General features: G+C 42.5%; 1 protein-coding gene across 1 annotated transcript in view; it reads left to right on the forward strand.

The window, feature by feature from the left end:
* LOC126100259 (uncharacterized) overlaps nucleotides 1-15,848 on the forward strand; it is a 141,598-nt gene that overhangs the window by 42,363 nt on the left and 83,387 nt on the right. Inside the window, exons 2-4 of the mRNA XM_049910847.1 lie at nucleotides 11,732-11,778; nucleotides 11,968-12,137; nucleotides 12,316-12,476. Coding sequence (XP_049766804.1) covers nucleotides 11,732-11,778; nucleotides 11,968-12,137; nucleotides 12,316-12,476 — 378 coding nt within the window. The remainder of the gene's footprint in view (nucleotides 1-11,731; nucleotides 11,779-11,967; nucleotides 12,138-12,315; nucleotides 12,477-15,848) is intronic.

Genomic DNA, 15,848 nt, shown 5'->3' on the forward strand with positions numbered 1-15,848 from the left:
TCTAGGTCCTGTCAACCTTCCGTTTTCAGACGTCGCTAAATTCTTGGGTCTTATGTTTGACAGAAAACTATGCTGGTCCTCCCACGTTTCCTATCTTTCGGCTCGCTGTCTGCGATCGCTTAACACCCTCCGTGTCCTGAATGGTACCTCCTGGGGAGCGGACAGAGTGGTCCTTCTCCGCCTCTATCGCGCCTTAGTGCGCTCGAAATTGGATTATGGAAGCATAGTCTACTCCTCTGCTCGGCCGTCTATTCTTCGGCGTCTCGATTCTATCCACCACCGTGGATTACGTTTAGTGTCTGGAGCTTTTTACACTAGCCCTGTGGAAAGCCTTTCTGCTGAGACTGCTGAACCTCCGCTGTCCAATCGGCGAGCAGTTCTCCTGAGTCGTTATGCTAGCCATCTGTCTTCCATGCCTGCTAATCCAGCCCACGACCTTTTTTTCGACGCCTCCTTTGATGTAGGGTATGCAGGCCGCTCCTCCTCCCTACTACCCCCGGGAGTCCGCTTCCGTCAACTGCTCCATTCTCTTTCCTTCCGCTTTCCTAAAACCTTCTTGACAACTTGGGGTACAGCACCGCCTTGGCTCCGTCCCCGGATCTGCCTGCTCCGTGACCTTTGTCAATTTCCCAAGGATGGTACCCCTACACTTCTTTATCGTCGGGCATTTGCTGCTCTATGTGCACAAATGACGGACGCCACATTTATTTACACCGACGGCTCGAAAACATCGTTAGGTGTAGGGAGTGCCTATATTGTTGGCGACACCCCAAATCGCTTTCGGCTTCCCGACCAATGTTCGGTTTATACTGCGGAGCTTTACGCTGTTCTCCAGGCTGTCCACTACATCCGCCGCCATCAGCGGATACAGTACGTTATCTGCTCAGATTCTCTCAGCTCTCTCCTCAGTCTCCAAGCTCTTTACCCTGTGCACCCTCTGGTCCACCGGATTCAGGACTGTCTGCGCTTGCTCCACCTGGGGGGCGTCTCGGTGGCGTTCCTCTGGCTCCCGGGACACGCTGGTATCTGTGGGAATGAGGCGGCCGATATAGCGGCCAAGGCTGCAGTCTCTCTTCCTCGGCCAGCTATTCAGTCGCTTCCCTTCACCGATATACGGAGTGGTTTATGTCGCCAAGTTGCTCATTTATGGCATGCGCATTGGTCGGCACTTCCCCGTAATAAATTGCGGGAAGTGAAAGCCCTTCCTTGCGCTTGGACCTCTTCCTCCCGAACGCGTCGTCGGGAGGAGGTAATTTTAGCTAGACTCCGGATAGGGCACTGTCGTTTTAGCCATCGACATCTTTTAAGCGGCGATCCTCCCCCACTCTGTCCCCACTGCTCTCAGCTGTGGACGGTAAGACACCTTTTAATTGAATGCCCCTATTTTAATCCGTTACGCTCCCGTCTACAGCTATCGCCTGATTTATCGTCGATTTTAGCAGATGACACGCGCTCAGCCGACCGCGTTCTCCAGTTTATTAGTGACAGTGAAATGACGTCAGTCAGTTGAAGCTTTTTTTGGGGCCAACCACCCCCTTTCTGTAGCAGATTTTTAAGCTTTCTTCTATTTTTAGTTTCTCCAATTTTCTGACTTTGTTCCCATTGCTGCTGGTTTTCAATTTCGGTGTTTTACTGTCTTAAGTCACGGGCTGGGCGCTAATGACCATAGATGTTTTGCGCCCTAAAACCACAAACAAAAAAAAAAAAAAAAAGAAACCAACGAACTCGCTGAGTCTGACTCGCTGTTTAAAGAAGAGGTCAATCTGGGATCAACTCTATGTACAGACCCTGAATCCGTAACTCAAGGTATTTCTGGTAACACTTAGGAACCTGGCCCATCAAAACGTTGGAAGTGATGCTCATATCTGTCTCAAGTGCGCTTAAGTGCGGTATTAAAAGTATTACACACCCAGAACTGCCAACATTTTTTAGTAACTGACAGTACATTTTAATTGTAATAAAGCTACTTATTTTTAATGTCAGCTGTGTGGCTTTTATACACAAGACTAATTACCTACCTAATTAGGTTGCCTATTGCAGCTAATAATAGTTCAGTTTCCTGAGACAATTTATTCTCTCTCTCTCTCTCTCTCTCTCTCTCTCTGTCTGTGTGTGTGTGTGTGTGTGTGTGTGTGTGTGTGTGTGTGTCTCTTACTGATGTATTTTTATATTTATAGTTTTACAAATACCAGGGCTGAGGTGGCCCATAGTGAACTTCAGGTAGTGATGTAAGAATCACAATAGTTGGGTGCCCAGCAATCCTCATGTTGCATACAGAGAAATTGAATACCTGAAAGTGAGGCGGTAAATTCCAACTTATAACATGATGTATATGTAGTTATACTACACAAACAGAAACTGAAAAAATAGTGTTCAAAAATAAGCTATCTTGCCACTATGCTCAAAACTTGAAAAATTTGTATTTTTTGAGGCGCTGTAGCGCCTTAGATATTGGGAGTAGAAAAAATGGGAAGAATCAAATTTGTAGAGAATTTTGTGCTCTTTAAAAAAGAAAATAGACGTTAAAGCGATAGGAGCAAATGAAACTGAGATTTTGAAAAACTGAAAAAGTCCGAAATTTTCGAAGTTTTTTGACCGCAGAAAGCTTTCCCAAGCGAAATTTTGTTGGCAAAACTCGGTTTTCTAATCTTTCCTACCATATGAACGCGTTGAAAAAATAAACTCTTCTACCCCATCTTTTGCAAGGTATATCTACTATTTGACTGGACTACTGTCAGTAGATCTGAAATATCGCGCGCAAGTAAAAGCTTTTGCACTACACTGACTTAATCATCAATGTACACAGATCTTTCGAACTTCAAAAACTTATTCATAGTTTCAGCTACATTTCATACTTTGTAGTCTACGATCCAAAATGTTATGAACGATAAGCTGCAGGCATTCACATTTTCTCAGTGCAATATTTGTGAATAGGCCTGAAGTGCGCATGCTTGACCGATGGTGAGAAATCAGTGACTGTGATTAACAATGGGGCATGTTCTTCGTACCGAAACTGACGTTGTCATGCGGAGTAAAATCTTTTTAGTGGAGACTTATTTAATCGAAATATATGGTGAGCACATTGTACCACTACTTACTTCCTCTAAAAATGGAGCCAGGGAAAAAGACTGTCTATAAGTCCGTGTATGAGCCATAACTTATCTTCGTGCTTCTTACTCGAAATGTAAGATGGCGGCAGTAGAATCGTTCTGAATTCACGCATAAATGCCTCCTCTAAAATTTCTGTTTCTCGTCAAAAGAATTCTTCCCTCCACGGATTCCCATTTCTCACGAAGCATCTACGTAAGAATCGCGTGTTGATCTAACCTATCAGTGACAAATCTAGCAGCACACCTCTGAACAGATTCGTCAGTTCTTTAATCCTACTTGGTTGACATCCGAAATACTCGTGCAGTACTGAAGAGGTATTGGCAGTGGTATATTACGAGAGGTCTCCTTTCGAAGGAGCTGCACTTTCCTAGAACACTATCCAATAAAAGTTCGCGTTCAGTACACTTCACCTTCCGTGCCTGTTCAATTTCTTGTAGCTTTCCTACGTTACACCCAGTTACTTGAGCGACGTAACTGTGAAGCAGCAGTGGTGCAATACTAATAATGTATCAGACCATTAAACGACCATAGGAAAAATGCTCCTAACATAGCACAAAATGAGCTACCTTGCTCCTGTTTTAAGACTTACTGAAATTTGGGGTGTCTGCTCCCTCATCCTACCTCCCAGCCCCTTAAAATTTTCCCTAAAATTTTGCCAGGGGAACGTATTGACGCTGATTTTTAACAATCAGATCACCTCATTCCCCCAAGCTACTCTAACAGTAACTCGCACACACGTAATCCCACAATGTCTCCTATGTCTCTCTTGTGCTCTTTTACTGCTCTCATTTCATTCATTCATTCATTCATTCATTCATTCCCACTGCTGCTCTCTTACTGTCACACTCACTTCCTCGTTGTCGTTGACACACGCTAATTATCGATGGCTCTCCCTCTGTCACTTTCTACTTCTCTTTATTGCTCTCCCAAAGGCACTGTTCTCTCGCTGTCTTCTACATTCCACTGCGACTTGTAGCTTTCACACTGGTACTGTCTCCTTCGCTATTTCTATACCACAAACACTGTCTACCATCGTCCAGTGTTTTACTTATCTGCCTCTTTGGCGATGTCACGGTCTCCTCCCAGCATAAAAAGAGAGATTATGTTATCATGCCAATATTTTTGCGAAAAGTTTTAAAGGTGCTGAGGAAGGTGGAATGAAACAACTAGTACACCACTTCTGTCGCTTTTAAAACAGAAACACATTAGCCTTTTTTGTGCTCAGAATTTTTAAGCTGTTTCCCTTTTTCCTGCTACAGCAGAGCATGTTCCATCTATGAGAAGAACTTTACGGGTCATCAAAATTTTGATAGTTTGCTTACGTGAAATTGAAATGACGCCAAACTAATTTTACACCTCACCAGGCTATCAGCACACAAAAATTATGTATGTCCCCCAGTACTAAAACATGGAGTTCCCCAAATGCTTCTAATAACACACTCAGCAGCATATTTCTCTGTACAATGTCACATTATGAAATACGTTTTTACTTCTAGCCAGATATTACATGCTAAGTTTATTTGTAAAAAGTATCTATCTATTTGGATACTATGCAGATCACACTTAAGTGCCTGGCAACCCACTCCCCACGGAGCCCCGCAGCTCTTTTGTGGGTATGTATGTGGTGCGCACCAGTCGCCAAGCTACTGCAGCCTTTATTCTTCCTGGGCTCCCCTTCCTTCCACTTCCTTCCCCTTCCCTGTCCATCTTCCCTGTCCATCTTCCCTGTCCATCTTCCCTGTCCATCTTCCCTGTCCATCTTCCCTGTCCATCTTCCCTGTCCATCTTCCCTGTCCATCTTCCCTGTCCATCTTCCCTGTCCATCTTCCCTGTCCATCTTCCCTGTCCATCTTCCCTGTCCATCTTCCCTGTCCATCTTCCCTGTCCATCTTCCCTGTCCATCTTCCCTGTCCATCTTCCCTGTCCATCTTCCCTGTCCATCTTCCCTGTCCATCTTCCCTGTCCATCTTCCCTGTCCATCTTCCCTGTCCATCTTCCCTGTCCATCTTCCCTGTCCATGTCAGCCCAGCTACCCTCTTCGCTTTTTCTTGTGGTTTTGGTTGGTTGTTTCTTATCGTTCTTTTTGGCTTTTCTTTGCTGGTCCCCACCAGAGGTTTGACCTCCATCTCTAAATTCGAAATCTGTAGTGTGTTCGAGACAGGAAAATAACTCCCTCCCTAGCGTCTTCTCTCTCTCTCTTATGCAAGCTTCGAGTGGGTGCCCATATTTTCAGGGCATCAGAACTCCCAATAGCGACCATCCTCCCAGGCATATGTGTGGCTAAATGACACTCACAAGTTGAGTCCCTGTTTGGAGTGGGTGGTACCACGACGGACACTGGGCATATGACACATGTTAAACTCTGGCCACTCTTCTGCAGGCACGTCTCTTCCTCGACATAGTTCTGCCTTGGATCCTGTTTCTGTCTTTCTTGCCTACCCACTGGTAGAAGGGCCAGGCCTGCAGTCTTGGGGAGAAACCTTTTCCACAGTTCCTGGTCTGTACCAAGGCCGGCAGGGAGACTTTCGCCGCTACCAAACCCCTTTTCTTTGTGGAACATATTGAGAAAAAGTTCAGTGAAGTTAAGTAAGATCAGATTGGCACTCTACTTATAAACTACTTCTACCAGCCAGCCAGCCGGCCAGCCTCCCTCCTTCATTGTGTGCGACCATGTAGGACACCTTCATGACTATCGCTCCTCAAAAGTCACTCAGTATGACACAGGGTGTAATTTTCCATATGGACCTTCTCCTCCAGTCTGACAAGACGTTGCATCCATTTCGTCCGGTGTGTCCAGAAAGGCCCTAAGGACCATCACGTAGACATTGGCACTCTCATCATGGCATTTTAGGGGGATAACCTGCCTTAGAGATTCATGTCACATCTGTACACCATTACCTTTACCTTTATCTTCTAAGTTCCACCTCCCATGCATTGCTTCTGTTGCCTCAGGTTTGCAATGCAATGCCACTCCCATCTGTGGTGACTGACCACCCTCTCCATATGGGGAGTCCTTGCACCCCACTGACTGTGTTAATTGACTCAGTTCTCCCTTCTCACTAGTGTCCAGTGTACATTAAGGAAAAATTACTTCAGGAAATACAGATCCTAGACCATCTCAGCTACTTTGATGCCCAGAAGAATTTTAGCAGACTTGACCCTATAAATCTCTCCTCTTCCTCAGGTAGATCTTCCTCCCTCCTCCCCTTGCACCATCCTGCCTCCGAACCCTTCCCCTCCAGGAACTCCTCCTCCTGCTCCTCCTCCTCCATGGAAAACACTTTTCTCTGGCTCCTAGGGATGGGGCTCCCCCTTGGAACAATTCTCAGAACAGGAAGCTTGCACCCTTGCATTGGATGAGACACCCAAAGCCAGAGGGTCTCAAAGCCACTCCCTTTCTATCTGATCCCAATATCACTGCCACCTATTCTTACTGATAATGTCTCCTCCCTCCCTCTGAGGGAGAAGAAGAAACAGTGAAAGTCAAAGGACAAGGCTTCTCCAGCTTTCCAGGGGGGGGGGGGGGGGGGGGGGGGGGAGGGGGAGGCAGGCTTTGCTCCCTCCATCACAAATCAGACCCAGTTTTTATGGATGTCACATCATCCTTGTTGGTGACACTTACTGAGTGACATGACCTCCCCTTGGCTTCTTTGTCTCACCTGGACTCTCACCACACGATAATCCAGTGGAATTGCAATAGATATTATTGTCATGTCTCGGAAATAGAATGCCTCATTTCCTTCTACTCTCCATTCTGTCTTAGTCTTAAACGTATGTTAGTGATGACCTCTCTCCAACATTTCATGGTAATTGGGCATACTGTTGGAACTGTGCCAGCCCTGAGATAGCATCTGGAGGTGTGTGCATTTTGGTTCATGCTGACTTCATTAGTGACTGGACCCCCTTCATACCACCCTGGAAGTGACTGCAGTTGGAGTGCAGATGACTCCAGCAATCACCATTTGCAATGTCTACCTCCATCCAGGTAGGTCATTTCCTTACATTGAACCATCTACCTTAATAAAACAACTCCCAGCCACATACCCCCTCCTCAGGGGCTTCAACACACACCACCTGCTGTGGAGGGAGTGGCTCTTAGTTGGGTAGGGTCTTCTACTTGACCAGCTTATTGCAGACTTTGATTTGTCTCCTTGATGACGGTTCCCCTACTCACATCAGTGCTGCTCATAGCACCTTCACTGCTATTGATCCCATAATGCCCTCCCTGCTCTCGTGGCTTCCCTACATTGGTCACACCATGATCATCTTCATGACAGTGACCACTTTCCGGTTATTCTATCATTGCCTGTAGTTGCCAGGCAGACAGGCCCGACATTGGATATTCTTCAGGGCCAATTGGCCTTTGTGTCTGCTGTCCTCTTTGACTCCACTTTTCGGCCCTTTGTGCAAAGTATAGTCTTCCATATTCCTTAAATTTAATCTTGGCAACCGATTCATGGATGGTTGAACTGGACCTCAGTACCCTCAGTGAAAGTAGTTTTTATTTTCAGATTAGAGTTTTGCTTCATCGCTGGAGCAGGAGCAGTGGGTTGCAGCTGGGACTTACCTTCATATCTTCGCGATCTGGGTCCCCACGACAACTCCCCTGTGGAAAGACTGCTTTTTTCCTGTTTTTAGATTGTCTAACCTTATGTGTCTTTCATTGTGTTTCTTAATTTCCTTGTTTTAGAGTTTGATTTCCCTGACTGGATCCGTCTACTTCTAGCGGTCCTCTTTCTTATGTGAGTAACTTCGGAATCGCGGGTCTGATGACTTCTGTTTGATCCCATAAACTGTCAAAATAAAACAGTCATTAAGTGCTGTCAAAGGGATCATCGAACCACTTTCACAATAATTATGTATTATTCCACTCTCGAACAGTGCGCTGAAAAATGAATACCTCTGTGTTTCAGTTTGAGCTCTGATTTCCCTTATTTTATTATGATGGTCGTTTCTCCCTATGCAAGTCGGCCTCAACAAGAGGAGGAGAAAGTTGGTGACTGAAATTTCGTGGGAAGATTCCTCTGCAGCGAAAAATGCCTTTGTTTTGAACGCCCATTCCAAATCCCGTATCATGTCAGTGACGCTCTCCACCCTGTTTCGCGATAGTATGAAACGTGCTGCTCTTCGTTGAACATTCTCGATGTACTCAGTTAATACTATCTGGCAAGGATCCCAGACGGCGCATCAGTACTCTAAAAGAGAATGGACAAATGCAGTGTAGGCTCTCTTTAATAAATCCGTTCCTTTTTCTGTGTTCTGCCAATAAAATGTAGTCTTTGGTTTTTCTTCCACAAACATTTTCTAAGTGTTCCTTCCAATTTAAATTGTTCATAATTGTAATTCCTAGGTATTGGTCAAATTTACGGCCTTTAGAATAGACTGATATATCGTATGGCCAAAGTAGCACTTACGTGGATGATGTCTCTCTTCGTTATTTAGGGCCAAGTGCCAATTTTTGCACCATTCAATATTTCATACATAGTTTTGCAACTCTTTTGATCTTCTGATGAGTTTAAGAGACGATAAAGGACAGCATCATTTGAAAACAACCTAAGATGGCTGCTGAGATTGTCTCCTAAATTCTTTAAACAGATAAGGAACAGCAGAGAGCCTAGGGACACTACCTTGTGGAACGCTTGAAATCACTTCTGTCTCACTTGATGACTGTCATTTACTGAAACACTGATGTCTCTGACAGGAAATGACAAATCCAGTCACATAACTGAGATGAGATTCCACAAGCATGAAATTTCACTAAAAGCCGCTTGTGTTGTACAGTGCCAAAACCCTTTCGGAAATCTAGAAATACGGAATTAGTTTGAAATCTCTTGTCAATAGCACTCGTAAATTGGCGTGTGTAAAGAGTTGTTGACTGTGTGCCAATACACTGTTCTTTGAGCATCTCTATCTTGGAAATGGATTAAGACATCAAGAAAACTTCAAAGGTTGATACAGACCAGGACTTTTAAAGCATGTTATAAAAATTGCAGTCATTTGCTGTGCATAGTCGTCTTCGTATCCGCGGCTAAGGTTTTTTGGGTTTTCTCAGAAACCACCCATTAACAAAATGGTGGTTCCATAAGCGCCTTAAGGCTTACGGTAAATAACATACAATGCAAATAGAACCAATAAATTTGCTCTTTCTCTAAGCTGGAGCAAGTGCGTAATATTCATACTTCGACAATGAATTGTAGGATTATTATAGTAAGATGAACATTCTTTTAGCTATACAAATGTTCCCTAGCCGAACCACTAGTCAAAACATTTGAACCTACCTTTATATCACCAATATACGATGAGGTATGAGCCCTGGAAAATTCCCTATTTATACGCCTCGTTTTGGAACAAAACAGCTGCCAAAGTTCTTTCTCAGGGAAGAAGATTTCATAGCAAAATTTAATACCTCCACTTTGTGTAGTCGGCAATTGTGGGGGTAACTTGCACAGCGAGGCTGTTTCCCCACAAAGACTGTTGTGCTTTTTGAACTTTTGAGTATGTATTTTAATTAACTTTTAAGATGATTAGCTCTCTAGTCCATATAGTGCTAAACATTTGACACTCTAATTCTTCTTGCGTTTCAATAGTGTCAGTTTGACTGTGGTTCATTCTTAGTAAACATGCTCACAAAATTATAAATTAGCCAAATGTAAATAGAAAAATCAGTCCAATTAAGAGGGGAGGAGAAGGGGTAGGGGTATGGGTGCTTTCCAGCTCACAGGGGTGCAAAATTGCCTGAGTATAGTTCTGACCATCTCAACCTGTGCTGCTGAACAGTGTAGTTTATGATGGAAATATAAAAATTGTGTGCTGCTCTGTCTGTGTATAAAAGTCAGTAGATAGCTAAATTTGCAACACAGTACACAGGAGGTAATACGTCAAAGCAACAACAGAATTAAGAGATCTGCTGAGGACCATCACAATTATGTGTACTTCATATGATTAGTTTGAGTAGTCTACAGCAGATTGACATACCAGCTGATGGCTAAAATGCCTGTAGTGTCTCACACAGATCAAAATGATAAATTTCTGGTATCAGAATAAACTTGGTGAAGATATATAGTTAAAGGTGATGCAAAAATAATAAACTGGCCCATCAACTTCCATAATAATTTTCCATGATCTTGGCTGCCAGAAATATCCAGCAAACTGTGCTCACAAAAGTGCTTCCATTCCACATAGCCAAACACTGCCATTGAAAGAACACAAGGTCCTGACTGCCACCAAGCTCTATGGGACCAGCACAAATTCACAAGCAGTTGCCTCCTAATTTGCCAATGTGGGCAAATGAAATCGAATTGTAAACTGCAATCCATGAAGAATAAACACCTCCAGTTCTGAAATCTAATCATATATTTGACTTCATGCTACATTCCAAGAATTGTAGGGACAAGAGTGAAAGCAGTGAATTAGATTTAATTGTTGTCCAGTAACAATGCATATGCTGATGGTCGCTAGCTATTGTGGCTGGAAAGCTGATATAATTTTATATGGCAGGCTAAAATCTGAACTTCATGGGAAATCATACTTACAGTATACACAATAAATTTTTCTACTTGACTCTTAGTGAGCACACTACAATGATATTTGTACTAGAGTGAAAGTGTAGCAAAAATTGGAATTCTTTAAGCACTGAACAGAAGTTGCAGATTGAACAGTTTTGTTCACTAGTCAAAGTATGATGAATATGGTTGCCTAATCACAATGTGATTCTGAAAAGTCGATGAAATTGGCAATCATGATGGACACAGATAGTTTAAAAGTGCCACTGATGCCTGCATAGAGGAAATTAAGTGCTGAAATAGTTCCTCACATGAAAAGAAAAATTACTGAAAATGTCAGCTACTGAGTGTTGACAATTTTCAAAAATCAGTTATCTGTCAATGATTTAGAATGACTGAAAATAGTTGCTTAACATGTGTCATATGTTTTACAACTGCTCACAGTAAACTCTTTGAATTGAGGTTTCCCATTCACTGTGTGTAATAACAAGAGTTAGAAAGTCTGTCCATTTCACAATAATTCAAATGTGGAACCTTCCAGTTTAAGCCTTTCTTTGGTTCATTTGAAATGCAACTGATGAAAGAAAATGAAATGAGTGGTAGCAAAAACTGGGTATTAAGGAAGTTAAGGCAACTTATCAAGAAAAGTGTGAGAAAAGTGAGATGCAGTGATAATCTGGAGATGTTAAAATAATTAATATTTTTGTATTCAAAGTTTTAAGTGTTTCTCCTTCTTTATGACTGCTTGTACAGAGTTCCGTCTGTTATTTCTCCTGCTTGCATCACTTGGTTAAATGTGCTGCATGTGCGAAAGTTGAACTCTTAGACTTAAGTTGCTATGCTGACAGTTGGAAGTTTGTTTATAGTGAATATTTAACTTTACAGTTCAGATAGTGCTTTGCGACCATTTTTCAATTGGAAAAAGTTGGGTAGTACTGAAAAAGTTTTGAAAAATAAGTGTATAGCAACAATATCTAAAAATATCACTTAAATTTTCAAAGACCCAAATGACTACTAACATTTCTTCAGTTGTCCAATTCGTTTGCACCTTATGTAATTTTTTTGTCATGTTATGAAATATGAAACTGCGGATACTGAAAACCACATTTGTCTTCCAGATCAGAGATAAAAGCAGTATTTTCCATCAATGGAAAGCAGTATGAAGGTAAGGACAATGTATTTTCAGAAGTGAAAAGATATTTTAAAAATCATGATTTCCTTTAGTATGTAAGGTTATTGGAATCGGCATAAATTTACCACCAGATGCATATTTCATGTCATTCTTTAGTATTTAGTTTCATTATTTTATAATACCATCAAAATATTAAAACAGCCTTATATTTCATTTTTATAGTGGACAGTTCAATTCCTCCAAATACGTCACTCAATACTTACATAAGAGACTATGCAAACCTCAAAGGAACAAAAGCAATGTGTCATGAAGGTGGTTGTGGAGCATGCATTGTCATGCTTACAAAGAAACATCCTGTTAGTAAAAAGGAGCAATCTTTTGCAATCAACTCTGTGAGTATTCTGTTGCATGAATCAAGTTTTTGTACTCAAATATTGACTGAAAAAATCTGAATATTTCAAATTTTAAAAATGTAAGATCATAAACTATTTACTTACTTCTGTTACTAAAACTATTGTAGTAATATCTGTCTAAAATTAATCATTCAGTGAAGAATGTAAAACTTTTCAGTGTCTGATGCCAGTATTCTCATGCCATAATTGTGCTGTAACAACAATTGAGGGAATTGGAAATGCAAAAATTGGTTACAATACAGTGCAGAAAACTCTGGCTGCATTCAATGCTACTCAGTGTGGGTACTGTTCCCCTGGGATGGTAATGAACATGTACAGGTCAGTGTATACTACTGTTCATAGTCTGATGTAAGAAAAAATCTTGTAACATTTCAGAGAACATTAAATGCGTCTTCTTATGAAGAAAATGACTCTTGAACTACAGACACTTCAGGTGGAACAGGATGGAAATTCAAAATTTTTGTTGCGAAGCTCTAGAATTTAATTGTAAATGGTGTTTAGACCTTGTTTATATTGCCACTAGATTAATTTTTTTTGTTGGTTAGCATAGCTTAGCATTGCTTAGCTTTATGGTATACTACATTTACTTCTATCGGTCTGTGTACTTCTTAATACACGTTGTTTGTGTGGTATTCTCACTGTGAAAGAGTGACTAGTTTTGCTAATAACAGCGGAATTAAAATTATAAACTGCCCAGGCAAAATAATAGGACCCAAATGCCATTTTGTTTGGAGGAGAAATTGTGAAAACAGTGAAGAAACAAATTTGTGTTCATGTCCTTCTAACTTAAATAGGTTTAATGCTACACCTAAACAAGTTCCTTCCCAAAAGAAACTGAACAAGGTAAGGAATAAATATAATCCTCATAATAATGACAGTAAAGACTTTAAAATAATAGCTATTTCTATTTTATCCCATGTTATGGAGAAACGGGTATTATTTGCCGAAAGGGAAGAGTGAAGGCATGAAATTAGAAACAAAGTTAGGAATAGATGCAGAGCTATAGTTGATCTGCAAATCTTGTAAATATAGTGTCATTTTCTTCATGTCCTATTAAAACTACATGATCATATTTTGGCTGCAGTAGAGGAAGCAGTGTTAACTGCAGCTCCTAATGTACAGTTTTAACTGCAATGGAGCATATGCCATGAATCTACTACTGGGACTATGCAATATGCTGTTCTTCTCAGATTTAATAGGACCTGAAGGCTGCAGCTATTCCTTTTTTCACATAATACCTGGTTCTCCATAACATGGGATAAAATACACTCCTGGAAATTGAAATAAGAACACCGTGAATTCATTTTCCCAGGAAGGGGAAACTTTGACACATTCCTGGGGTCAGATACATCACATGATCACACTGACAGAACCACAGGCACAGGCACATACACAGGCAACAGACCATGCACAATGTCGGCACTAGTACAGTGTATATCCACCTTTCGCAGCAATGCAGACTGCTATTCTCCCATGGAGACGATCGTAGAGATGCTGGATGTAGTCCTGTGGAACGGCTTGCCATGCCATTTCCACCTGGTGCCTCAGTTGGACCAGCGTTCGTGCTGGACGTGCAGACCACATGAGACGACGCTTCATCCAGTCCCAAACATGCTCAATGGGGGACAGATCCGGAGATCTTGCTGGCCAGGGTAGTTGACTTACACCTTCTAGAGCACGTTGGGTGGCACGGGATACATGCGGACGTGCATTGTCCTGTTGGAACAGCAAGTTCCCTTGCCGGTCTAGGAATGGTAGAACGATGGGTTCGATGACGGTTTGGATGTACCGTGCACTATTCAGTGTCCCCTCGACGATCACCAGTGGTGTACGGCCAGTGTAAGAGATCGCTCCCCACACCATGATGCCGGGTGTTGGCCCTGTGTGCCTCGGTCGTATGCAGTCCTGATTGTGGCGCTCACCTGCATGGCGCTAAACACGCATACGACCATCATTGGCACCAAGGCAGAAGCGACTCTCATCGCTGAAGACGACACGTCTCCATTTGTCCCTCCACTCACGCCTGTCGCGACACCACTGCAGGCGGGCTACACGATGTTGGGGCATGAGCGGAAGACGGCCTAACGGTGTGTGGAACCGTAGCCCAGCTTCATGGAGACGGTTGCGAATGGTCCTCGCCGGTACCCCAGGAGCAACAGTGCCCCTAATTTGCTGGGAAGTGGCGGTGCGGTCCCCTACGGCACTGCGTAGGATCCTATGGTCTTGGCGTGCATCCGTGCGTCGCTGCGGTCTGGTCCCAGGTCAACGGGCACGTGCACCTTCCGCCGACCACTGGCGACAACATCGATGTACTGTGGAGACCTCACGCACCACGTGTTGAGCAATTCGGCGGTACGTCCACCCGGCCTCCCGCATGCCCACTATACGCCCTCGTTCAAAGTCCGTCAACTGCACATACGGTTCACGTCCACGCTGTCGCGGCATGCTACCAGTGTTAAAGACTGCGATGGAGCTCCGTATGCCACGGCAAACTGGCTGACACTGTCGGCGGCGGTGCACAAATGCTGCGCAGCTAGCGCCATTCGACGGCCAACACCGCGGTTCCTGTCGTGTCCGCTGTGCCGTGCGTGTGATCATTGCTTGTACAGCCCTCTCGCAGTGTCCGGAGCAAGTATGGTGGGTCTGACACACCGGTGTCAATGTGTTCTTTTTTCCATTTCCAGGAGTGTAGAAATAGCTATTATTTTAAAATCTTTACTGTCCTTATTTTTAGCATCATATTTATTCTTTGCTTTGTTAAGTTTGTTTTGGGAAGGAACTTATGTGTAGCAATAAGCCTATTTCAGTGTTAAAAGTGAAGCCAGGAAGTAGAAGGAATGAAACTTTTTCAATGCTCCGAGCTATGTTATGTTGTCCAGTACATGAAGTACTTAGGTGAAAGAGAGTGCAAAGACTGTAATGAAGTTGTGGCATCCAAACTATATGGGTATGAGGTAGAAATAAAGAAACTTCAGTATGTGGGACCCATCTTCAGAAACTGAACTTGTCACCAGGGAAAACTGACCAATTGATTTCCCATTACTAAAGAACAAGACTGACAATGCCAACTATAAAGAACTTACATTTTATGCGAGTCTTTTGCCCTTTTAGGCATTCTGTATTAATGTTGGACCATATCTCTTTAGGCAGTTTGTAGTTTTAGTGTGTTCCGAAGAAGGCGTGGTTATCCGTGCTGAAACCTAGGTAAACATCCAGTTTCTGTTTGCAGTCGAATCGGATTCTTTATAATCATTAAATTATTCAAAATTGCTGATGTGCTGCAATGATAAGTTCTCAAAAATGACATTCACATTACACACAGAGTACCTAGCAATTAGGTTGAGAAATGAAAGAAGACCCCACTCCACATCAAGACTAGACTGTTCTTTCTGAAAGCTAAACGATGACTTTCACATGAAAAACTACATGAAGATTGCACAACTATTTGATGCAAGGCACTGGTGATACATTTTTATAACATTAATGTCTATACCTTGCCTAAACTAACAAGTAAGCAAATTGTCTTGTGATTTTTTTTTTCTTTATGCTCTCATTATTTACAAAGAAAACATGGCTGAAGATACAATATTTTTATATGTCTAAAAACCTTTTTAGTGGCTCCCTTACTGGACGCCAGATTTGCAAATTTTGAAAGATATTGTTGAAAACAAATTGAATTTTAAATTTTTT

Source organism: Schistocerca cancellata, chromosome 9, assembly GCF_023864275.1.
Source record: "Schistocerca cancellata isolate TAMUIC-IGC-003103 chromosome 9, iqSchCanc2.1, whole genome shotgun sequence".
Lineage (NCBI taxonomy): Eukaryota > Metazoa > Arthropoda > Insecta > Orthoptera > Acrididae > Schistocerca > Schistocerca cancellata.